This window comes from Protopterus annectens, chromosome 14.part0 (assembly GCF_019279795.1).
Source record: "Protopterus annectens isolate FY-2018-M chromosome 14.part0, PAN1.0, whole genome shotgun sequence".
NCBI classification, from domain to species: domain Eukaryota; kingdom Metazoa; phylum Chordata; order Ceratodontiformes; family Protopteridae; genus Protopterus; species Protopterus annectens.
Genome location: NC_056748.1, coordinates 810,604,934 through 810,631,342, shown reverse-complemented (window position 1 = coordinate 810,631,342; position 26,409 = coordinate 810,604,934). Strand labels below are relative to the sequence as shown.

General features: G+C 39.2%; 1 protein-coding gene across 1 annotated transcript in view; it reads right to left on the bottom strand.

Moving 5' to 3' along the window:
* The window catches only part of LOC122788735 (calcium homeostasis modulator protein 3-like), an 87,443-nt gene extending 61,384 nt beyond the window's left edge, over positions 1-26,059 (bottom strand). Inside the window, exons 1-2 of the mRNA XM_044055628.1 lie at positions 25,667-26,059; positions 18,500-18,755 (exon numbers count right to left, since the gene is read on the bottom strand). Coding sequence (XP_043911563.1) covers positions 18,500-18,755; positions 25,667-25,953 — 543 coding nt within the window. The 5' untranslated portion in view covers positions 25,954-26,059. The remainder of the gene's footprint in view (positions 1-18,499; positions 18,756-25,666) is intronic.
* Between the last annotated feature and the right edge of the window lie 350 nt (positions 26,060-26,409).

Genomic DNA, 26,409 nt, shown 5'->3' with positions numbered 1-26,409 from the left:
CTCCAAAGCTAGATACAAAAATAAAAATTCCAAAGATTCCAAAGACAACCACAAGGCATTCTATAGCTATGTCAAGAATCTAAATGACAATGTTCAGATCTGCTCTGAGCTACAACAAAATGACATTAAATATACTGATCCCAAGGATATTGCCAATATCCTGGCAGATCGATTCAGTGCTAATTTTACCCCCTCTCTCCCCATAAAGGGCTTATCTCAATACCGAAAGATTGCCAAATTCCAATGGCCACACGGGTAAAAAACGCACTCTCCAAAGCTAAGAATACAGCATCCATGGGACCAGACGACATCCTGGGCTGTGTACTACATGAACTACAAAATGAACTGGCACCTCACCTAAGTGTCTTGTTTAATCATAGCCTCACCTCAGGCTTTGTGCCCACTGAGTGGTGCACAGCTACATTTATCCCACTTCACAAGGCGGGATCCACCTTGGATCCTAGAAACTACCACCCCATCAGTCTGATGAGCCTGATCTGCAAGGCCATGGAATGTATTATCATGGAACTTATAAACAAAGACATTGGCAACCTTCAAACTTTGGACCTCACCCAGTTTGGGTTTGTGAAGGGCCGATCTTGTTTCCTGAACCTGATTGACTTCAAATCAGTCTCCAGAGCTGTGGACGAGGGTAAGGTGGTCCACACAGCCTATCTGGACCTCGCCAAGGCCTTCAACACCATCCCCCACTCTGGAATCATAGATGAACTTGCTAAGCTGGGCATTAATCCCTACATCACTCGATGGGTTGCCAACTTGCTTACTGACAGAACCCACACTGTAAAAGTAGCCAACTCCAAATCCAGCTCCAGACAAGTGATAAGTGGAGTGCCTCAGGGTTCAGTCCTGGGAACACTATTGTTTGGCAGGCCAATACTAAGGGACTCTGGCTAACAAAGTTCGAAGATAACTGCAAACTGGGAGCCATTATTGAATCCCCAAATGATGTGGATATTCTACAAAAGGGCCTTACAGAAACAGATGCTTGGTGCCAGAGTCATGGGCTCAAGCTCAGTGCCAAGAAATGTATAGTTATCCCCTTTGGGAAAAAACATGTACCCGTGAATTACCACATAGGTGGCAGTACACTAAACACTGAAAGTGTGATAAGAGACTTAGGGACACATGTGGACAGTGGTCTTACCTTCAATAACCGCATAGCCACAACAGTCAGGAAATCCTTCTATGTGGCACAACTCATCACTAAGGACTTTTCATCCAGAAAAAAAGAGGTCATTGTCTCACTGTACTCATCCCTCATTAGACCCATTATAGAATACAATGCCCCATTTGGTATGTACCTCTCAAGACATCTGCAACAACTGAAAGGCTGCAGAAATGCCTCACTAAAAGAATCACAAGCCTAAAGTAGATGCCTTATGCTGACCATCTAAAAAAACTCCAGCTATACGCTGTCGCATATCGTCTACTCAGAGGCGATCTCTGCTTAACATACAAGGCCATGTCAAACCCAGAGCTGCTGGACATGCAACACTTAAAGAAATCCCAATACCTCAGAGCCACACGCTCCAGGGATCTAAACCTTGTCATCACAGTGAACAAAACATACTGGAGGGATAGGTTCCTGACCCAGAGACTCCCCAGACTCTGGAATAGACTGCCCATACGTGTCAAGCAGAGTGCCTCTTTGGCCCACTTCAAAAGGAACCTTGATGATTGGATGGGAGGTAGGAAATTCTCCCCGGGGATCACATCAGTCGCCCTTCTAGAAAGGGGTCCAAGGAAGTAGATATTGTGGGAAGAAATAGCCAGGAAATTGTTATGGCTAGGCTTGTACAGGCCCTAGGGCTGATAGCCTAGTACCAGCCTATGAACCTATATGTTGAATTTTTCCTTTCCTAGCCATTTTATTTCAGAGCTTTAGCCTCCTCCTTGAGATAAGAAAGCTCTGAAGCTTTTGGCTCCATAATCACTGCTTTTATACAGCTCTCCTTGAACACAGTGTCAGTTAGGGTGCATAAGAGGTGCATTTAAGCTTTGAATGCTGACCAGTGGTCACATCCTAAGCAGGATATAACCCAAAGAGCTTAGGCTACTACAAAAATGATCTATTAGAATATGTAATGTTATAGTAAATTTACATGTACAACTGGACTTTTTATGGGGGGTGGGGGTGACAGTTTTCACTGTAGCCTTGTAAAACTCTGGTGGAAACCCTAAAGTGAAGTTCCTGTATGGCCAATAGTGTGGTATGTGGCTGAGAAAAAATATCCTGGAGGGCACAGTGCTAAATGAAGTAATTTACAATGGTATGAAGACCAGGGTATTTGGTACCATATGACAACACTTTAAAAATGGTGACCTCTTCAGAAAGAAACTAATCTATTTCCAGAGATGTATTGAATTTACAAACAGACAAAATGACTTACAGAGACATCCAGTTAACTCAGCAGAGTTTATTAGATGCCTGCTTTCTTACAGAGAAAGACAATACAGCCTAACGTACAGAATCATTTGACTGGTTTAATTTAGATCCCTTCCTGTCCTGGTCCTTCCTGATCATTTATTTTTATTTCTGGATAGAGGGTTGTAAGCCAAGACAATTAGTTCTCTGAAATACCTAGTACATAAACTAAGTAATTTCTACAGGTGCACAGGAATGTTTAGCTTCAAAGTGTAATCGTCATTTGTCAGTTTCAGATCATCGAGAAATCTGGTAAAGGATAATACCTTTAATAACGGGCATTCATTTCTTTGAGAAATAAGGTCTGAAAGCTTTGAGGAATTTGGTGTCTTACGAGCAGAGAGCAAGATAATTGTATCTAATAGCTGTAGAAGCATTTTAAGAAGAGTAATTGGTCAATATCAGCATGTTTATTAGAAACAAGATGGTGTCTAGCTTTTTCAATGTCCATTTGTGTGAGACTACATTTGGAGAAGGTATTGCCCACTTTGGACAGCAATGTGCAATTCAAGTCTAGAATAAAATGTCCCTTACCAAACAAAGGAGATTGATCATTACTTGTGAATTTATTTTATCTATCTTTTGTAGATCGAGGAAGTCTTACTAGATCTATGGATTGTCTTTCAGGAACAATTAATGTGATATTTAAATAGGTCAGGAAAAACTGGCCATCCTATGATATCTGGACAAAGGTATTTCTGTTCTGTATGAGATGAAAGACTCAAGTCATACAGAACAGAATCTGGAAGGTAAGGATAAGGTGACTGATTTGTATTACCCTGAAAATCTGTCAGTAAATGTGCATAGCTGGGCCAAAATAGATAGATAAATATGCAGAAGTGCTGAAGTGTATTAACAGTTATACTACAGAAAGAGAGTAAATCAAGCAGAATTAAAATTAATCCAAATTGCTAATTGTGGATTACCTAAAAAAGCAGTGATGACTCTGGGAGTGAACTTCAACAGTGCAGATAAGAGCCCCCCAGCCAAGAAATGAAATGAAGAAGCTGGGTGTCAGTGATAATGACACAACCACTGTGCCATCCTTTGTCACAACCTTCAGTATAAAAATAAATATAAAGCACAATGCTCACAGGCAGTGGGGACAAAGGTAAATCAATATTTTGTATTATCCAGACAAATCGCACAAACAATCAAATAATACAGAAAAGCATAAAAACACAATGGTATAATTGCAATAATTCATGGTACACGATATAGGGCAGTGTAAGAGTTGCTTCCTCCTGATGAAAGCATTTTGCCCTTTAAACTTTACCCTTAAGACCAGACCTTGCCAGCCATGAGTAAACCCCTCTGCGGTCAATACCACTGCCATGAAGTATTGCACAATAGTTTACCTTATATGGCTGAAAACCTTTATACCAGTAAGACTATAGAATTCTTGTTAGCATATCTGAAAGTAAGCAGTGAGCTTGTTTTATGCATGATGGAAAATGCTTAGCCAGTCATTGTTCAGCTTAACAGTCAGTTAAGCCAATAAAGTGATTTTGTAGATATCTCGATGAATGGCCACCTGAAAATGTGATAGCGGGTGTTGGCCAAGGGGGAATAGAAGATGGGATGTAAAATCCTAGGATCTGAACAGATGGGTTATTTACTAAGTGAAAATATAGATTACAAACCCTTTTATGATCATACATTTAGAGACATTCAGTATTCACAAGAGATTTCTTTTTCCAGAGATGTTAATGCTATCCTAAATATATATATTTTTGGAAAAGAAAAGCTGTATGTAGATCAAGATAAATGTGTCATGCTCTGTAATGCATAAAACAAGAAAAAGTACTTTTAATGTCTTTCAGAAGTCAAGAGACTTACAGACATAATACGTTTCCGACTATTTTAGATGAAATATGCAAAAATAAAAAATTGTGCAGAATGGAAACACTGAAGAAAAGTTACTTCAAAGGAAACTCTAGTATTTCTAACCAATATATCTTGCTTTCATGCTAAATAAAAAAAAAAAAAAAAAAAAATATATATATATATATATATATATATATATATATATATATATATATATATATATATATAGTATATGTAAATAGGTCTTTGAATGTGGTGCACTACTTGGAAGGCTTAAATGAATTTTGGATTATAAAGGTTTCTGGGAGAGGTGGAAAGCAACATAAATAAAGAAAGGTTCCCTGTATCTTTTACCATTTTTAATACCGGACAAGATAAAGAATACTTTAAATGTATTGAAGTAGATCATTTTAAAAAGATGTCTGTATATTTCTGCTAGGGAAACGGGTATAGCTACGCATCTCTGAGACCAGACTTAATGAGCCCTAAGTCCCCTATGAACAAAATGCATATAACCATTTTCTTTTGGAAATCACTGCCATTAAAGTTTCTATGTGTGCACCAGTATGGATTAATTTGCATTGAAAGTTTTTTCCCTTGTTAGTGTTTGTTTGACCATGGGATCAGTGTACATAAGTTAATATGTGTATGGAGGGTTTGTGTAAGAAAGGCACTGTGCTGTCAACTGATTACACTTTGTGATGAGTTAATTTAGAGGGGGTATCCTTGACAGACCTGAGAACAATTGACATGTAATGATGGTGTTTTAGGAATGCATTCAGGTGTCCCTGGGTGTATTGAGGTCAACCTCTAACTTCTGAAAATTTTATCTATATACTAGAGGAGTTCAGGGATGTAGAGATAGAATGAACCCCATTAAATATATCAGAATTTGAAGATGTGGCAAGCATCTGCGTCACAAAAGTGGTTAGTACTTGTCCTTGAGGAGAATCTAGGATACATTGGTAGACACCAGCAGAAAGACAAGCTGTCAAATTAAAGAAAGTGGATTCTGTGTTGTACAAGAAGGGTGAGTTTCCAGGTTTGAGTGCAGATGCTGGTAAGAGAAGATGGTAGCAGCTGCAGCTGTTGCTGAATCAAAGGCTGAAATGTGGAAGGAGATTGAAAATGACACACACAATAAATTTCTTATGGCCTCGGAGAGTTTCTGCTACATTTATTGTCGGGGGGAGTTGAGACATCGCCAAGGCTGTTCTCAGCTGGTGTACTGAAATACTGACCTTGGTGGGGACAGTGTCAGTAAGTGCAAGACACATATAAAGAAACTCTTGAAAGTGATAGACATGGTCTCCTTTGAAGAGAAGATAGTATCAGAAGCAGCTGGAGGCATTTATTGCAGTTATTTAGATGAGGTTACTTTAACAATTAAATATTTCCAAGATAGTAAGACTGCAGCAGAGGTTTGCCTGCAATGTTAACTTCTTCATTCCAGCATCAATTCCCAAAATCCAGAAATGCTGCAGCTGCTAGATTTTATGGAGAGGGGATCTCATGGTACCAAATATTTTTCTGTGTTTTGTGGAAGATGGGGATAGTACCAAAAATTAGCAGACTGGAGTGGGGTTCAAAAATTGAGAAATGGGTGTTATTCCAGTTATAGAAGGTTTATCATGGTCTTCATAATTCTAGGGAAAGTATATGCCAAGATGGCTGATACTTAAGTATTTGCTTCACAAGAAACAATAGGTGCTCAGTCCTGGTCATGGAAAAGTTGATTATTTGGCCTTGCATGGATGTTGATGGGGTTGTGCTAGTACATCATATTGGTCTACAATTTTTTTCTCCCAGAATTAGTTAGGTGGAATTTGTAACAACAGTATGGGGTCACAAGTCTATTTCTACATCCAGTTACTACCTGTATTTATACAACTAGAGATGTATCCACATTTTTGGCATTATGTTAAATACATCCAAGAGGTGTGTAGTACTCTGCCATGGGTGTGGCTTATTTTTTCTCATGTTCATGATTTTCATGGATAGAATATCAAAGCCCAACTGAGATTTCAGTGTAAAAGCTGAATGTTTGTTATATTCACATGATGGTCATTTACTTTGATCTCGAGTATGTACTGAATATGAAGTGGTTGGATTGAAATACATTGAAAATGTATTGACCAAAAGGTTACTCTTACAGTGAAGCACTGGGAGTAGGAAAGCAGTGGTAGAAGGTTACTCTTATAGTGAAGCACTGGGAGTAGGAAAACAGTGGTGCAAGGTTACTCTTATAACGAAGCACTGGGAGTAGGAAAGCAGTGGTACAAGGTTACTCTTATGGTGAAGCACTGAGAGTAGGAAAGCAGTGGTACAAGGTTACTCTTATAGTGAAACACTGAGAGTAGGAAAGCAGTGGTACAAGGTTACTCTTATAGTGAATCACTGGGAGTAGGAAATCAGCTGTACAAGTTTACTCTTATAGTGAAATACTGGGAGTAGGAAAGCAGCAGTAGAAGGTTACTCTTATAGTGAAGCACTGAGGTTAGGAAAGCACTGGGAGTAGGAAAGCAGTGGTACAAGGTCAATCTTATAGTGAAACACTGGGAGTAGGAAAGCAGCGGTAGAAGGTTACTCATAGAGAAGCATTAGGGGTAGGAAAGCAATGGTAGAAGGTTACTCTTATAGTGAAGCATTGGGAGTAGGAAGGCAGCTGTAGAAGGTTGTTCTTATAGTGAAGCACTTAAAGTAGGAACACAGCTGTACAAGGTTACTCTTATAGTGAAGCACTGGGAGTAGGAAAGCAGCTGTACAAGGTTACTCTTATAGTAAAGCACTGTGAGTAGGAAAGCAGTGGTACAAGGTTACTCTTATAATGAAGCACTGGGTGTAGGAAAGCAGATGTAGATGGTTACTCTTATAGTGAAGCACTGGGAGTAGGAAAGCAGTGGTACAAGGTTACTCTTATAGTTAAACACTGAGAGTAGGAAAGCAGTGGTACAAGGTTACTCATAATGAATCACTGGGAGTAGGAAAACAGTGGCAGAAGGTTACTCTTATAGTGAATCACTGGTAGTAGGAAAGCAGCTGTACAAGGTTACTCTTATAGTGAAATGCAGGGAGTAGGAAAGCAGCGGTAGAAGGTTACTCTTATAGTGAAGCACTGGGGTTAGGAAAGCAGTGATAGAAAGTTACTCTTATAGTGAAACACTGGCAGTAGGAAAGCAGTGGTAGAAGGTAACTCATAGTGAAGCATTAGGGGTAGGAAAACAGTGGTAGAAGGTTATTTTTATAGTGAAGCATTGGGAGTAGGAAGGCAGCTGTAGAAGGTTACTCTTATAGTGAAGCACTGGGAGTAGTAACACAGTTGTACAAGGTTACTCTTATAGTGAAGCACGGGAGAAGGAAAGTGGCTGTACAAGGCTACTCTTATAGTGAAGCACTGGGTGTAGGAAAGCAGCTGTAGACGATTACTCTTACAGTGAAGCAATGGGAGTAGGAAAGCAGTGGTACAAGGTTACTCTTATAGTTAAACACTGAGAGTAGGAAAGCAGCGGTACAAGTTTACTCTTATAGTGAATCACTGGGAGTAGGAAAGCAGTGGTAGAAGGTTACTGCTATAGAGAAGCACTGGGAGGAGGAAAGCAGCTGTACAAGGTTACTCTTATAGTAAAACACTGGGAGTAGGAAAGCAGCAGTAGAAGGTTATTCATAGTGAAGCACTGGGAGTAGGAAAGCAGCAATAGAAAGTTGCTCTTATAGTGAAGCACTGGGAGTAGGAAAGCAGCGGTAGAAAGTTACTCTTATAGTGAAGCACTGGGAGTAGGAAAGCAGCGGTACAAGGTTACTCTTATAGTGAAGCACTGAGAGTAGGAAAGCAGCAGTAGAAGGTTGCTCTTATAGTTAAGCACTGGGAGTAGTAAAGCAGTGGTACAAGGTTACTCTTATAGTGAAGCATTGAGAGTAGGAAAGCAGCAGTAGAAGGTTGCTCTTATAGTGAAGCACTGGGAGTAGGAAAGCAGTGGTACAAGGTCAATCTTATAGTGAATCACTAGGAGTAGGAAAGCAATGGTAGAAGGTTACTCATAGTGAAGCATTGGGAGTAGGAAGGCAGCTGTAGAAAGTTATTCTTATAGTGAAGCACTGGGAGTAGGAATGCAGCTCTACAAGGTTATTCATAGTGAAGCACTGGGAGTAGGAAAGCGGCTGTAGAAGGTTACTCATAGTGAAGCACTGGGAGTAGGAAAGCAGTGGTACAAGGTTACTCTTATAGTAAAGCACTGGGAGTAGAAAAGCAGCTGTACAAGGTTAATCTTATAGTGAAGCACCGGTAGTAGGAAAGCAGCGGTAGAAGGTTACTCATAGTGAAGCATTAGGGGTAGGAAAGCAGTGGTAGAAAGTTACTGTTATAGTGAAGCATTGGGAGTAGGAAGGCAGCTGCAGAAGGTTACTCTTATAATGAAGCACTGGGAGTAGGAACACAGCTGTACAAGTTTACTCTTATAGTGAAGCACTGGGAGTAGGAAAGCGGCTGTACAAGGTCACTCTTATACTGAAGCACTGTGAGTAGGAAAGCAGCAGTAGAAGGTTGCTCTTATAGTGAAGCACTGGGAGTAGAAAAGCAGTGGTACAAGGTCAATCTTATAGTGAAACACTGGGAGTAGAAAAGCAGCAGTAGAAGGTTACTCTTATAGTGAAGCAGTAGGGGTAGGAAAGCAATGGTAGAAGATTACTCTTATAGTGAAGCATTGGGAGTAGGAAGGCAGCTGTAGAAGGTTACTCTTCTAGTGAAGCACTGGGAGTAGGAATGCAGCTCTACAAGGTTATTCATAGTGAAGCACTGGGAGTAGGAAAGCGGCTGTAGAAGGTTACTCATAGTGATGCACTGGGAGTAGGAAAGCAGTGGTACAAGGTTACTCTTATAGTAAAGCACTGGGAGTAGGAAAGCAGCGGTAGAAGATTACTCTTATAGTGAAGCATTGGGAGTAGGAAAGCAGCTGTACAAGGTTAATCTTATAGTGAAGCACTGGTAGTAGGAAAGCAGCGGTAGAAGGTTACTCATAGTGAAGCATTAGGGGTAGGAAAGCAGTGGTAGAAGGTTACTCTTATAGTGAAGCATTGGGAGTAGGAAGGCAGCTGTAGAAGGTTACTCTTCTAATGAAGCACTGGGAGTAGGAACACAGCTGTACAAGTTTACTCTTATAGTGAAGCACTGGGAGTAGGAAAGCAGCTGTACAAGGTTACTCTTATACTGAAGCACTGTGAGTAGGAAAGCAGTGGTACAAGGTTACTCTTATAGAAAAGCACTGGGTGTAGGAAAGCTGCTGTAGATGGTTACTCTTATAGTGAAGCACTGGGAGTAGGAAAACAGTGGTACAATTTTACTCATAGTTAAATACTGAGAGTAGGAAAGCAGTGGTACAAGGTTACTTGTAGTGAAACATTAGGGGTAGGAAACAGTGGTAGAAGGTTACTCTTATAGTGAAGCATTGGGAGTAGGAAGTCAGCTGTAGAAGGTTACTCTTATAGTGAAGCACTGGGAGTAGGAACACAGCTGTACAAGGTTACTCTTATAGTGAAGCACTGGGAGTAGGAAAGCGGCTGTACGAGGTTACTCTTATAGTGAAGCACTGGGAGTAGGAAAGCAGTGGTACAAGGTTACTCTTATAGTGAAGCATTGGGTGTAGGAAAGCAGCTGTAGATGGTTACTCTTATAGTGAAGCACTGGGAGTAGGAAAGCAGTGGTACAAGGTTACTCTTATAGTTAAACACTGAGAGTAGGAAAGCAGTGGTACAAGTTTACTCTTATAGTGAATCACTGGGAGTAGGAAAGCAGTGGTAGAAGGTTACTGTTATAGAGAAGCACTGGGAGGAGGAAAGCAGCTGTACAAGGTTACACTTATAGTGAAACACTGGGAGTAGGAAAGCAACGGTAGAAGGTTACTCATAGTGAAGCACTGGGAGTAGAAAAGCAGCAGTAGAAGGTTGCTCTTATAGTGAAGCACTGGGAGTAGGAAAGCAGCGGTAGAAGGTTACTCATAGTGAAGCACTGGGAGTAGGAAAGCAGCTGTACAAGGTTACTCATAGTGAAACACTGGCAGTAGGAAAGCAGCAGTAGAAGGTTACTCATAGTGAAGCACTGGGAGTAGGAAAGCAGCAGTAGAAGGTTGCTCTTATAGTGAAGCACTGGGAGTAGGAAAGCAGAGGAAGAAGGTTGCTCTTATAGTGAAGCACTGGGAGTAGGAAAGCAGCGGTAGAAGGTTACTCAGTGAAGCACTGGGAGTAGGAAAGCAGCTGTACAAGGTTACTCATAGTGAAACACTGGGAGTAGGAAAGCAGCGGTAGAAGGTTACTCATAGTGAAGCACTGGGAGTAGGAAAGCAGCTGTACAAGGTTACTCATAGTGAAATACTGGGAGTAGGAAAGCAGTGGTACAAGGTCAGTCTTATAGTGAAACACTGGGAGTAGGAAAGCAGTGGTACAGGGTTACTCTTATAGTGAAGCACTGAGAGTAGGAACGCAGCGGTAGAAGGTTACTCTTATAGTGAAGCACTGAGAGTAGGAAAGCAGCAGTAGAAGGTTACTCTTATAGTGAATCACTGGGAGTAGGAAAGCAGTGGTACAAGATTACTCTTATAGTGAAGCACTGAGAGTAGGAAAGCAGCAGTAGAAGGTTGCTCTTATAGTGAAGCACTGGGAGTAGGAAAGCAGTGGTACAAGATTACTCTTATAGTGAAGCACTAAGAGTAGGAAAGCAGCAGTAGAAGGTTGCTCTTATAGTGAAGCACTGGGAGTAGGAAAGCATTGGTACAAGGTCAATCTTATAGTGAAACACTGGGAGTAGGAAAGCAGTGGTAGAAGGTTACTCATATAGTGAAGCATTAGGGGTAGGAAAGCAGTGGTAGAAGGTTACTCTTATAGTGAAGCATTCGGAGTAGGAAGGCACCTGTAGAAGGTTACTCTTATAGTGAAGCACTGGGAGTAGGAACGCAGCTGTACAAGGTTACTCATAGTGAAGCACTGGGGGTAGGAAAGCAGTGGTACAAGATTACTCTTATAGTGAAGCACTGGGAGTAGGAAAGCAGCAGTAGAAGATTACTCATAGTGAAGCACTGGGAGTAGGAAAGCAGCGGTAGAAGATTACTCTTATAGTGAAGCACTGGGAGTAGGAAAGCAGCTGTACAAGGTTAATCTTATAGTGAAGCACTGGTAGTAGGAAAGCAGCGGTAGAAGATTACTCTTATAGTGTAGCACTGGGAGTAGAAAAGCAGTGGTACAAGGTTACTCATAGTGAAGCACTGGGGGTAGGAAAGCAGTGGTACAATGTTACTCTTATAGTGAAACACTGGGGGTAGGAAAGTAGTGGTACAAGGCTATTCTTATAGTGAAGCACTGGGAGTAGGAAGCAGCAATACAAGGTTACTCTTAGAGTGAAGCACTCTGAGCAGGAAAGCAGTGGTACAAAGGTTACTCATAGTGAAACACTGGGAGTAGGAAGGCAGTGGTACAAGGTTACTCTTATAGTGAAACACTGGGGAGTAGGAAGCAGCGGTACAGTAGAGGGAATAGGTCTGGCCTGTTTAATATGGGTATTAGATGAGGAAGGTATTAGAAATCTGTAATGAGACTGGTATTTGGTGACCAGACATTTAAGAGAAAGTGGAAGAGAGATAATTTCTAGAAGTCAGAGGTATGAGTAGTGATTAGTTGCGGTGTGGCTTGGAATTACATGAGTTATGGCCAGTGGTGGCTGTTGACTTCAAAGTAAAGGGGGCTGTAGGAAGTAACTGAATGGGCTGAGCTAAATACAATTGTGTGGTGCTGTTTTTAAAGCAGGTCAATGACGTTTATCTGTGATCAAGCAACAGACACATTCATTCACTTTCATCCCCAGACTGCCTTAATAAGTACCCGCTCATTATTGCCACTTTACTGACTATATATATTAGATGTCTGGCTACAATCAAAAAAGCCTGCATTAGGTAAAATGCTGCCCTAGACAAAAGACTCCATGGGCCCCCTGTTGCCCACTACTCCTTCCTGCACTTCCCCAAAACCCTTACCTAGGTTTCCATCATCCTAGCCCTACAACATTCAGATAGAGTGTTTCTTTCTTGAGTTTTCACTGTTTGAGTTACTTTTTGTCTCCCGTCATACCTCTTAACTTCTTGGCACAAGAAATCTGGGCAACACCTAAAATGATGGGGGATAAAGGCCAGGAAATAGGAACAGATTTTAAATCCATCAATCCATCATCCGCAACCCCTTTTCCTAGTTTTGCACATGGGGTTGGGGTGTCACCTCAATAGTGACAGTCATCTAGAGCCTAGGCTTACACCAATGGGTGGCTAGCCCTACTGTTGTAGTTTATCCACACTACACACCATTGATCTTATAAACTTCAAAAGTTGCTGGAATAACAGGATTTATGTTAGTATGTATTTTCTGAAGGATTTAAAGTATGAAACTCAAATGTATGTCATTATTTAGTAACTTTAGTCCTCAGTGATTTGCCAGAAAACCACACATTTTATGAGGAACAGACAGAAAATATAGGGCAAAGATATGGACATTCTGCAAAAATCTGAACAGTTGAAAGGTATGTCCCACATGCTAAAACTTCCTAACTGGCCAAGCCTCTAGTGTAATAACATCAGAAGGAAGTAACTGAATGAATTAAGCTAGGTGTCTGGGACTGTTATGTCTTCAGATGCCATAGAGTTCTAGAAGCTCTGAAGTGCATCTTAGAGCTTTTTTACAAGTTTTTCATTTAATGATGGCTTGAGCAAAAAATCATGATTGAGGAAAGATATTCAGTCTTATTGTTTTCTTTCAAATTAAAATGTGTTGTGTCTAAAGTTTAATGTTAAAAGCTAAAAAAATATTATTTCCCCACTAAATTGAGACAATATATACAAGGAGCATATATATGTTCTCTGTATTACTCTGGTGTTTGAGTGTGATGAAAGTAAAAGCACAAATTCGGAGGCATACAGTATACAGCATATAATATACAGAAGAAAATAATGCACATAGATAAAATCCACACAGAAACAAGGAGTACATGTAAGTTCCACACAGGAGTCAAACAAAAACATTGTCAAATAGCAATACTGTTTGATGCATCACTCTGCCAATATTTAATTGCTATCACACATATCCTGTCCAGATGACTGAGTACAATTGCTGATGTTCGATTGTGATAGAAAATGAAAAAGTTATGCACCCTACTTCTGCAAAGCCAGACTAACTGCTTTTCTTGAACAAGTGACAACAGCGTCAATCACTTTCACCCACAGACAACCCCTGTATATCCAGCAATTACAACCAACTTTATTGACTGAATACACATTCGACATCAGAACATAATGAAATAAAAATAACAATAATTGGCCACAGCAATTTATTTTAACCCCAACCACGCACACGCAAACAGATGTCATCATCAGTTACAGCCACTTGTATGACTGTGACTGTACACCTCAAATGTCTGATTGTGATCAAGTGAAAGAATCAATACAGAGCTGTCATACAGAAATTTACCACCAACTCAGTTTACTGCTGTCAGAAAATCGGTGCAACCCGATGCAGAGTCACCCACTATTTGTCTCAACTTCTTAGTACTCGAGGAGAAAACTAAAAAATAATGCCAGACTAACAACCAAAATCAGTAGCAGCTATTGGCTTTACATACTTGTTTTATTAGCATGCTTTTTTAGGCTAAGTATGAAACGCGATTGTTGTCATTATTGACTTCACTGTTCATTGAGCTACAGCTATTACATATGTAAAAACGTGCTTGCATAGCAGGCTTTTAATTAGCATGCATTTTTATTTATTTATTTTTTTATTAATTAGTGATTGCAATTATCACTTATTTGCTTGAATAGACACAATTTACAAGGAGCAAACCAAAATATGAGGCAAAAAAAAGAGCCATTGTGCAAACGTAGGGACAGTGTAGAGCATCTACATCATCCCCCACAATAAACTACAGTGGGTTCTGATGTGTTTGCTAGCTTTGACCTGCACAGAGCCATTGATTGTCTTTAACTTAAAGGAATGTTGGGCATCTCAGGGTCTACATGAAAGCTCAATGGTTATATGACCATAAGACAAACGTTTGAATTGAAATGGCTCGTGGTCCAGTTAGTAAAAGAGTCAGAATACTGAATGTGGTTAAAGTTTATACTGACATAACAAGCTACAGTTCATGTCCATCAGTTTCTTCTACATGTGAAACAGGAGTAGCATAGCAGCTATTGACATCTACTAAACTACTGGATTATGAGGATTCTACCAAAGGGGGATTATCTAGGCATACTAAAGCTGCTCACTGGTGATGTACAGTACCATTTGTAAAAGAAATGCAGCACTGGACCTTACTTGTTATATATTATAAAAAAGCATGTGATGGTCATAGCCAGATGTTCAGTGAAAACACACACACACACACACACACACACACACACACTACTTTAAATAAATACTTTTCTATGTTTTGGCAGTAGCAGGCATATTACATGTAAAAAATAAAGAAATAATACTGTACTTAAATATAAAAAAAAATAATACTTGATCTTGCACTCATTCCTCTGCAATACAACCCCAGCCCTTCAAGATATCATACAACTATACACTACTACCAGAACACTCCGTTCCAGTGACAATCTCCTAGTTAAATCCCCCAAAGCTAACAACTCAGCTGGAGAATCCTTATTCTCTAACATCATTCCTAAAATATGGAATAAACTACCCACTTCCATCACTTCTTTCTGCAGCATAGTACAATTTTAAAAACGTTATTTACTCACTTAGAAAAATCCTGGCTTTGCTCTTGCTACCCACCTGACTAACTCTATATTCTCCACTTTTTATACACACCCTCTGACTTTCTTTAGATCTACACTTTACAGTACTATCCTATTATGCCTTCTTCCTTCCCTATATATACTTACTCTTTTACTTCAAATAATTTCAAGTCTTCCTCAAAAATATCATACTGTGCTTTCTAATATATATGCTAGTCTAGTTTGTATAATACCATATACTCTTTGATGTACACATTTTGTTAAAATTGCTAAGGTGTCATCTCTTTCGGTTATTTATATTTGCAATGTATGCTTTCATTGTTGACCTGTACTGTGTAATTTTCTTGTGGTATAGTGTTTGTTTGTTTTTCCTATTGCTGGAGCTTTTCTCCTGGGGCATCCGCTAAAAATGGACCTGTGTCAAGTCGGACTTTCCCGGTAAACAAGTGTTAAATAAAAAATAAATAACTAAATACAAGGTGACTCATTTAACCTCCTAGCTCAGGGCCGGTTGAAGTTATTTTTGAAGTCCTCTGAACCAACTAGAATGATTTTTTTTGCTGTTTTTGCCTTGGAACTCTGCGCATAAGTGGAGTTCTGAAAATGAGGAGCTAAAACAGAAAATCAGAAAGTAAAATTGACTTAATGATTTTAACTGCATTTTCCTTTGTGTGTGTGTGTGTGTATGTGTGTGTCTGTGCACGCGTGTGTGTGTGTTTCTGTGTGTTTTTTTTTTTTTTTTTTAGTTGGAGGGGCTGCAGCCCAGCACCCGGTGCCAACAGCCATCCCTGGTTAGAGCCATTACATAGCTATATTTCTAGGAGACATTGTTTTATCTGAGTTTTTAAAGAATTTACATTTTCAGTTTGTCTAATTGGTAAGAGAAGGAAGTTTCATATTTTTGTGAGGTAGGAGGAATACTTGGAGTCTCCTGCAGAGTTTTTTGATTTAGTTACAGATAGGAATAGCTTGTTGGTAGAGTGTAGCTCACTGCTTAGGTTGTAGATCTGCAGAATGCCACTTAGGATTGGATATTTATCAAGGTGATATAAGACTCTATGGGGTGTCAAGGGCTGGGAGAGTATTAATGTATGTCTCAGTTCTAGCTATTGCAGCTGTTTATGAGGTATACAGTGGTGGAGGCAAACTAGGCCATTTTGTTGTAGCATTGTTCCATGGAGGACAGTAGAGTGGACTGAAGGTTAATGAGGATTGGGGCTACATACAGAAGGCCGGGGAGTAGGTAGGACATTGCTGTGTTGATTTTAACATGGTTTGGCTTGCTTTATGTGGTGTTCAAATTTAAAATTGTCATCAATGATAATTCTTAAGAGCTTAGTATGGGTTACTAGTTTAATGTTTGACTTGATGAGTTGATGGAAAAATGGTGTTTGTTGGCAGATCGTGGTTTTGGGGGTGAATAGGACTAGTTTTGATTTTTTGAGGTTAAGTAACAACTGGAAATCTGCTAGCCATATTTCAATGGAGGAAAGAGATTCGTGAGTGAGCTGTTGTAGCTTGTTTAGACTTTTCCTGGAGCAAATTAGGGAGTAATCATCTGCATACTGAATGATGCAGGTATGTTTATTTGATGTATGTAGATCAATTGTGAAAATATTCAAAAGCAAAGGTCCCAGAATGGAGCCTCGAGGGACTCCAACTGTTATATAGAGGAATGGAGAGATGTAATTCTTCCATTTAAATGCCTGCATCATATTAGTTAGATAACTCTGGAACAATGAGATTACCGCTGTATCCAGTGCGGTTAGCTTGAGGAGCAATTTCTGGTGTGAGATGGTGTTAAATGCCTTTGACAGATCTAAAAAGACAGTTGATACAGCATTTCTACAGTTCCTGCTCTCATTCATTGAGCTGATGAAGTTGAGCAAGGGTGCTGCAGTGCTATGGTGAGGGCAAACCCATGCTGGGCTGGGGAGAGAAGGCTGTTATAATTAGTGAAATTAACAATTTGCAATTGAAATACATTTCTCTCATACTTAAGGGAGGGGAAATAAAATGACTATGAGCCTAAAATTAGTGATGTCACTGGAGTTTCCATCTCTGTGCAAGGGGCACATGGGATATATGCAAATGACCCTTATGAACATCAGGTGTTTCAGCTATATGGCGATTCTGATTGCCCATGACTTTTACGTTTGAAGTCGTTTTCAGGCCAATAAAGCCAAACCCCACTAGCTATGGATATGCATATTTCGAAATGTTATAACCTCATCAGCATAGCACAAGCAGAGTGTTTGACTAAGCATAAGAAATGCAGGGTTGTCATACCCAGCTGATGTCCATGACCCTTATCAGCTATATGGCGATTCAATTTAAATGGAAGAATTACATTAGGGTGACTGCAAAATATCCCAACTAACAAATTAAAACAAAGGGTGAGAAGGTCACAATGAAAAACCAATCAGTAAACTAAATGAAAACTCCAGCCAAGCTAGAATTTCCACTGAGTGACAGAGGCACATGGGATACATGCAAATGACCCTTATGAACATCAGGTGTTTCAGCTATATAACAATTCTGATTGCCCATAACTTTTACATTTGAAGTTGTTTTAATGGACAATTTCAGGCCAATAAAACCAAACCCCACTAGCTATGGATATGCATATTTCAGCCTTGTTATAAACTTGTCAGCATAGCACAAGCAGAGTGTTTGACTAAGCATAAGAAACACGGGGTTGTTATACTCAGCTGATGTCCATTATCATTAGGGTGACTGCAAAATATCCCCAACTAACAAATTAAAACAAAGAGTGAGAAGGTCACACTGAAAAAACAATCAGTAAAAGTCGTGGGCAATCAGAATCGCTATATGGCTGAAACACCTGATGTTCATAAGGGTCATTTGCATATATCCCACGTGCCTCTGTCACAGGAGGTTTGGGAGGTCACTCACTGGAAGTTCTAGCTTGGCTGGAGTTTTCATTTAGTTTTTAAATATTTGTGCAAGGGTAAGCTGTATGTTTTTTCCCATATGGTGGGGCCATAACTTTCTCTAAGCAAGAGGTTTATTAGAATAGAGACAGGACAGGCTAAGGCTTCGGTGCATAGTTGGATATATTTGGCAGTTAGGTTGATAGGTGCCAGTGTGCTGGCTTTTAGTTTTGGGACTAGCGTCTTAATAGTACATGTGGCTACTGGTTGTAAACAGACGGTTTTATTATTATAATTAGCTGTCGGGAGGTAGGAGACATAACCTTGTATTACAAATGTAATTCATAAAATGCTTGACATCTTGATGGCTCCATTACTCATAATACCAAGGGATGGCAGAGATTTGCACTTCAGCCATATCTGCCTGTTTTTTGTAAGATTTATCTATCCATTTATCTGTAAAAAGTCACACACATATATGATTGCAGACACAACACACACACACACACACACACACACACACACACACACACACACAAAATATTTATTTTGTGTATGAAAACATTTACCTGTGACCAACATCTAAGATACCTAGACACAGCTTTTCTGTATGGATTGTCTTTCATGATTTCATCATCCTTGCATGGTACTTTAGCCAGCAAAAGTTGCAGCTCTGATCCTGTTAGATTAGAAAGACCTCCAAATTTCTGTGTTTCAACAGATCCACTGAAAGCACAGATAACACATTTTCCATCCAATAAAGCTATAATAATCCAAATAACAGGTGCAACCATGGCTCGTTGGGTCATTGCAAAGAACATATATCTGAAAAAAAAATGGAGAATATCTGTTTTATTTTTATATACTTGGTTTGAATTAGCAGATTTCCCAAAACAAGCAAACAAATATACAGACTAAAGGAACAGTTTTAGACTGGGATTCATTGATAAGTTGTGTACTATGCAGTGCTCAGCTGTGTAGGAAAGTTTAAGGTGCAAGACAGTAGTGATTCAGTCTCATGTTGTGCTTCAGTACAGGGAGCAGAAATGTACTGCACATGACATATGCAACTCACAACGTAATGACATGCAAATGAAATCAAGTAGGGAAATGGGGTCATAATGATATGCTAATGTATATAAAGTGAGTGCAGTCATGATTCAGTCATGTAGCGGAAAGTGTGCACTATACTGTGCCGGTATACAAAAGGGCAAAGTGGAAGTATTCCAGAATTATAGAAGCTGGGACAATAAGCATGATCGGGTTAACAGCACTGGTCACCCAAGCCCATAGAGCTCCTGCTTCAAGCCTGTATGAGTGAGGTGACATCCAACGCCAATAGAAATCATGTCAGCAGCAGATAACATACCACACTCTTACTAACCAGGAGATTAGTGACTGACTCAGTAGCTAGGGATATTGTACAGGCTTTGGATGACATGCCGAATCTATAGAAATTCATGGTCTTCCCATGCCTGTAGAGAACAAAGTATGTGTAGCTCATTCTGTTCTAGCTACAAGGACACTTTGCATATTTCATAAGCCTCCACCTCTAGAAGACTGAACATATACCTCAACATAAACCACCTACATTTGAATGAGTAAGTTAGGTTTCCTAGCAACCAAAGGAAAGAACCACTACCACAGCTATGCATCACCCACCTCCATGAGGTGATTGCACACACATATCAATAAAGGCCCCAGACTCTGAAAGGTTTGTAAATACAAAAGGCTACTATTATTTGAACTCCCAGGTAGATTGTAATGCACATAGAATGTATATAGTTATTTTTTCACTTTTGATAACCAGATAAGTACACAATGGTCCGAGGATCCTTACCTTTCAGGCATGACATAGATAATGAAGGGCACAAACACAGTAGTAGATATATCATATGAGCACAATTTAAATGCAATATACAGAAAATAATGTACAACTCAGAAAAGTAATACAGTGCAATATACAGAAAACATAAAAACATAACGCAATATTGTGGCCCTTTTTACTCAAATAATGGAGATCACAGATGGTCAATTGTGAGTAATAGAAAGTATAAAAAAATTAAGGATCAGACTCATAATTATAGGCTTATATTCTATGAAATAAAGGTATGAGCATGTGAATGCAAAATGATGAAGGCTAGATGAAAATAGGGGGAGGGGGAAGGATGTGGAGACAGCAGGGGAAAGTATATAAGGTAAGCCAGGTAGATGCAGAAAAGATGCAAGTTACAGTCCAAGGAAAGCTGTGGGGAGTAAAAGTCTAAAAAAAGAGTGGGAGTAAAGTTAACAGTAAACTAAAACAAAGAGATATAGATTCCAACACATTAAAATGGTAAGGTTAGAAGGACTAACAAGGGTTGGAATGTTTAGAAGTGCAAGGATATATATATTCACTGTAGAAGAGGAAAGTGGAGGTAACATGATATAGAAGTTTAAGATTTATGTCATTATTATTGTCAAAACAGTGATACAGTGACATTTCTATCACATGTCTCTTAAGGCATTTTTGAAATGTAATTACGCTGGAGCCTAATTAAAGCCATGATGTCTAGTCCAGAATTATTGGTCCTTATCAGACAATTTAATGTTACACTGAATAAACATGATATGTAAATGTTATTATAAGGCTATGCTTAGTGCATGGTCAGGCCACCCTGTGCTTCAAATTTTCCCATACACAGCACACAGAAAGGAGGGTGGAGTGGGTCATATGTCTCATCATGTGTACAACAGGCTGGGGAAGCACTAACACATGGCTGTCCACTACACTGGGTAAGAAGCATGTCATGTGTTGTCAAGGTGATAGGTATTTTGTGTCAAGAATTACTTAATTACTTCACCTTCATGACAGTGACCTATGGCCACAACACTGGCCTGGTGTAGTGGGACTTGGGGATCCATGTGGCAGGGTGGATGTGCTACAATGGGATCATGACCTGTATGGAGTCCAGAGGTGAAGTGCCTGGCCGTTGAAGGCTGGGTGTTATTTCCTGCCTATGACAAGGGATGGCACACTGTCACATACACTGCCTGACATAGGTGATGACTATGTATCCTAAAACAGGCCCTCTTACAAAGTCACACATCTATATGCTGTCTCTCTTGACCTTTGAAAACACTGCCAGTCTGGACTAGCAACCATCCACATGAAGGTAGACATGGTAGCAGTATGTGCCACTGTAGGCTTCCTAAGACCAATCATTGCAGGGTTTGCTCCATGGGAAGACATGGGGTAGCCCTTCATGCAGCAGAAGTCCTACCAGTCCAGTTTAATCCAGTTTATATGTCCAAATCCTGATAGATGTGGACAAAGACAACACCATGGATTTGTCATATATAGACAGCATCAACACATCTGTTATAGAAGCTGAAAGGAGTGGTTCAAAAAATAAGGGAATAAAAGATCAGTGATGGGGCTAAACACATAATGTGAATAAATAAAATAGATGCTGTTTTATTTTTCAGAGTTGCATATCTTTTACCACCTTTAAGATTCAAGGAGATTATTAATCATAGCTGGCCCTCATTCCATATTACTTTTATCATTTTTTACCCCAAAAATCAGCCTATTCTACCCCACCTTCCTCATCTGAGAGGCTAGAAGCTGACTTTGTTTTGTTGACTCTGCACAGTTCTTCAGTTTGAAGATTTGTTTTTTTTTTTTACCTGTGGTCAGACTGTCTAACTCTTGCACTGTCATTTTAAGAAACAGTCTCTGCCTAGCACCTCTCCCCTTCACCATGTTCTTCTGTGTTCTGGCCAACTCCCTCTCCAGATCTTTATTGTTAGACCCAGTCCTTACTTTTATATGCTTGACATAATATTTCTTTCCCTGAGCAAACCTTTAAAGATAATTCCCTCTCTGCATAGTAAACTAATCTTGCAGAAAAATCCTCCAAAAACAGTGTCGACTGACCCTCTATATTTATGCAAAGTAAAATATCCCTTATAAAACGGGTTTAGTTATCCATGTACTCTCCTCTCCTTCCATCTGGACAATTCTGTACAGAACACAGATCAGATACTTTCAACTTTCTGCAACTGAGGTACCAAGCTTAGGTTTCATGTTGACTAATGTCCTTGTAATGCTTGTAGTATGCAGTATAAATAGTATGTGTGCTGGTGTATCTCTTGGTGTGCATTTCTTTCTTCGTACATCTAACAGAAAGTATGTCACCAAAATGCCTAACAGGGCCTCTTGGTTTTCTTTATGTAGTTCTCTCTTTATTCTTCTTTAGGTGACTTTAGTATTCTTAGTAAAGCAGCAATACAGTGCTTCAGCCAGCAATCCATATTGCACATACTTCCCTATCTAGCTCTGGCAACACTTAGCTTCTTGTATTTAAGAAGCACTTTGTGCATCAACTTTGGGGACATAGCTATTAGTCATTAGAAAGAGCTGCTACAGTTCAGTAAATAAACATTTACCTCTCATCCCTCCTAATCAGTCCTAATCCATGTTTTCTGCGGGCAGCCACACTTGGAGAGAGTGTCACTCAACTGAAATACATTTTTATAATCAAATAACACAATTTTATGCAAAGGGGGAATATTCACAGATTGTCTAACATAAATAAAGGGGAGAGCACTCATTTAATTAAAATATATTTCTAGGCCAATCACATGTAATTAAGCAAATCAAATTAGATTGATCTGTCCTTTATTTAGAAAGTGGGCAGAGCAGAAAAATGGCACACTAATTATTCAGCTCCATGGACCTTCTCCACTCTTGAAAGACACAACAATGAATTCATTGGATAGTCTTTGTGCATACCTTTAAGTATATACCAGCTGATTAGACTTTAAACTGGATGACACAAAGTGGCGTGCAGAGCATTAGAACAAGGAAGTCGCCATGGAGGAAGACAATATGTTTCCATGCATCTAGCTGTTTAAATTGCAAGGTAGGAGGTCAACAGATGTGGAGTGAGGAGTCAAGAAGTGCACCGATGGAAGCATGTTAGTTTTGGTAATGATAACATTGAAGTAGTTTTGGTAATGATGGCACTGAAGAATTTAATGCCTTCTTTTTGTGCCATTACACTGTAGTAGTCTGTCAGGTTGCTAATCTGGACATATTCCCAAAATGTTTCAGAGTGAAGTAGTGGAGACTTCGAATCTTATGAACTATTTTCATTTGCAGGCTGATAGATCAAGCTTAGTTCTATTTCTGGCTTTCCAATATAGTTGAAGAGAGGTGATGTTTTATTTTTGTGACAGAGGTTTCCGACATGGTCCTGTTTACTCATCATGGCATTGGGTGATGGTGTAGTCCTTTAAAAGAAATTAAATGTTGTTTGTCTTTTCCCAGTTAGGGGTCGCCACAGCGGAATTCCGGTCCGCTAATGATTGGCAGTCAATTTTTATGGTGCCGAGTTGCCAGCCCAATGCCCAACCTTCAATGAAGGTATGCCCATTCACGCATGTCTTTCGAAGGCCACTCGACCGTGGGGAGGACATGCAGACTCCACACAGAAGGCACTTCAGCTGAGAATCGAACAGGAGAACCTCTTGCTGTGAGGCAACAACGCTACCGCTGTACCACCGCGGCTTTCTCCTTCTAATATGAACATCTTCAAGGCTGTCAATAACTTGTAAGAAGCAGTTGCACCAGGAAATATTAAGTGGCCCAGAAGGGATCATCAACAGAGAATATAACTGAACAGTGACAAAATCTAATATTTCAGTACACTGATATATGAAAAACTATGTTTTTTTAAGCTGTGTCCCCATTTCAAAATAGCAAAGTTAAGTACATGGGCACTGCGAATATCTGCCATGATATGAACAGAGGAGATAATTTGAGTAGAGATGCTGAAAATGCAATCCAACTCCTTTTCCTGCTTGGTACATTATTTACTTCTTATTGAAAGTGAAATCAGTTGTACTAGGCAAAAAAAGTGATAATGCATGTTATTAGAGGAGATCTAGGGGGTGGCTAGTCTTTATGTACATCAATTATTTGGCCAATGAAAGATGACATCAGTGCTGTCAATCAGATGGAATGTAGAAGCAGGCCGAGATAAAAGGAAATAAAGAAGTTTGGCAGGGGGATGTGAAGACCACGGATTACAGTTAAGGTGCATGTCTAGTTCTTTCCTGTATTGTAACCCTTGCCTGCTGAACCTGAAATGGATGGATAGAGAGTTGGACGTTGATATATAAATATTTCTTGTCTTGCCAATAAATGGCAATCACTGTCTGTATGTAGTATGATAATTATAATTCATTTATTTACCGAGTTATTTGCCATTTTAAAACCAAGATGTGAGAACCAGGGAGCTCTGACTATATTCAAATTCATCCAAGGAAGTACAAAATGAAGCCCATTCAAACTCATACTCCAAGCCTGCAAGCCTTACTGTAACTGTTTAACATTATAAAGATATTGTGCTACTTTCAATGTTTAGTTTAACAAATGTATTCAGATATTTAACATCCAGCAGAATAACCTCCAGAAATGCTATATGAAATGCAAGGTTTTTCATTCTGTGATTCAGTTTCAGCCCACCTCCAAGGACACACAGAAGGTGAAATGGCAATCTTCCAAATTGCTGCTAATTGTGTGCACCATGTGTCAGTGAATACATTTGCACATCCTGGGACAGACTGACATTCTATGCAGAATTAGTTTCTTTGTCTTGTTCTTGCAGAGTGTCAGGATAGGCCCCATCCCTCCTCACCTGGAAATGGATAAAGTATTTTTTTATTCTTTTGTGTTTTGCTTTTATAACAGTTAAAGTATGTCTAGTAACTAGAGTAAAACCATTATAAAAATAAAAATGATAGTATTTCTGCCTTGACAAAGATGAGTTAATGTGCACTAAATATATTTCATGACACTTTAAAAAACAGTGTCATCATTTGCTTTTCAGGCATGATAAATGTAAAATATAAGTTTCAGTTCAACCCAACCACAAAATTAAATAATCAAACCAGATTACAGTGAAAATTATACTTTTTTCATTTTCTAGCCTGCTGTTTTCAAATTTAAATACAAATATTTTCAGCTGGACTAGTCATACATAATGCAAATGTATTAATCAGTGGTATTGTATCATGGTACTGCAAAGATAAAAACTGACTTAGGTGGAGTTGAGGTACAATGTTCCGAACAGCATAATTTTATTAAACTATATCCTAGCAATCTGTGCTGGAATTATATTTCTAATGAAAGCATATACAAGTCAGAAATATGTTTGTGTGATATATTTTCAGATTCCACCTACCTCCTAAATAAAATCTTTTGTGGTATCAATAATCACTTGTTGCTAGAGTGGACTGAGGAATGAGGCTGTGAAGAGAACACTTTTTTCACTATCAAATGAGAACAGAATGATGCAGATAGTTGGCTTTACAATCCCAACAGAATTTATTTGTACTTCAGTAGACATGAGGCATTTATGTGCTGTTCTGCAACAATGAAACATTTCTAAGGCAAACAAAACTTATTTTCAGCCCTTTTTATGCACTCATTGTTTTCTGTTTTGATAGTAATTCTGGCATATATATATATATATATATATATATATATATATATATATATATATATATATATATATATATATAGCAATATAAAAATGTCCTCTAACTATAACTGAATGTTACTGTAACATGTTGAGTATGCTATGAATGACAAAAACATTTGGTCAATATGCTTGCAAGGCCCTGCAATGAATTTAGTTAAATCTGTATGGAAACATGACAGTAGTAAAATAAATTCTGTTTCTGACCTGAGAACAGATGAATTCTTTTTCCGGGGGCCAGGTGGTCTCTTCAGTTCTTCAAGTATTATTAGAGATTGTTTGTTAAGGATTAATCCCAAGAAAAACAGAATCATAGGTGGTATAAACATGATACCCATTCCATATGCCATATTATAATTGGGCATGCATGGACAATTAAAGTCAAAAGAGGTATAGATCTTTACACTTCCCAGGGCCAGTAGCCCACAAATTCCATTCATCACTGACTCAGAATTTGACTGGAAGTACTGGAAGACCATTCGGAATTTCTCCATGTTGCTGCTTGAGGGATCAAAAATGCACTGTAGCTTATAAGGCAGGTGCTTTTTTTTTGACGTGCGAAACTTCTTGTTCTTCGAAGGAAACAGTTTTGCACAGTTGTATTTTCTGTCTGTAAAGTTAGATTTAAATTATTTGCATTGTAGTTTCTCCTTACCCTTGAACAAGTAGATATTGTTACAAAAAAGATTTTGCAACAGCGCAATCTCAGCTCCTATTGTAAAGCAGACATATTACATCTACTATATGACTGAGAATATTTCTGCAAATCCCAAAAGTTATGCAGGAATGTGTGCTAAAAGATTGTTTTAAGCACAGGACAACGCTAAAGTTGCACAGGGTCTCCCTGATCCCGAATAGCTTCATTCACTTACTGGAGCACTTTGCACATGCTCTCTGCTTTCAGCTATAACCCGTATTGAAACTGTTTCAGTTTTCCCTTTAACTTTCAG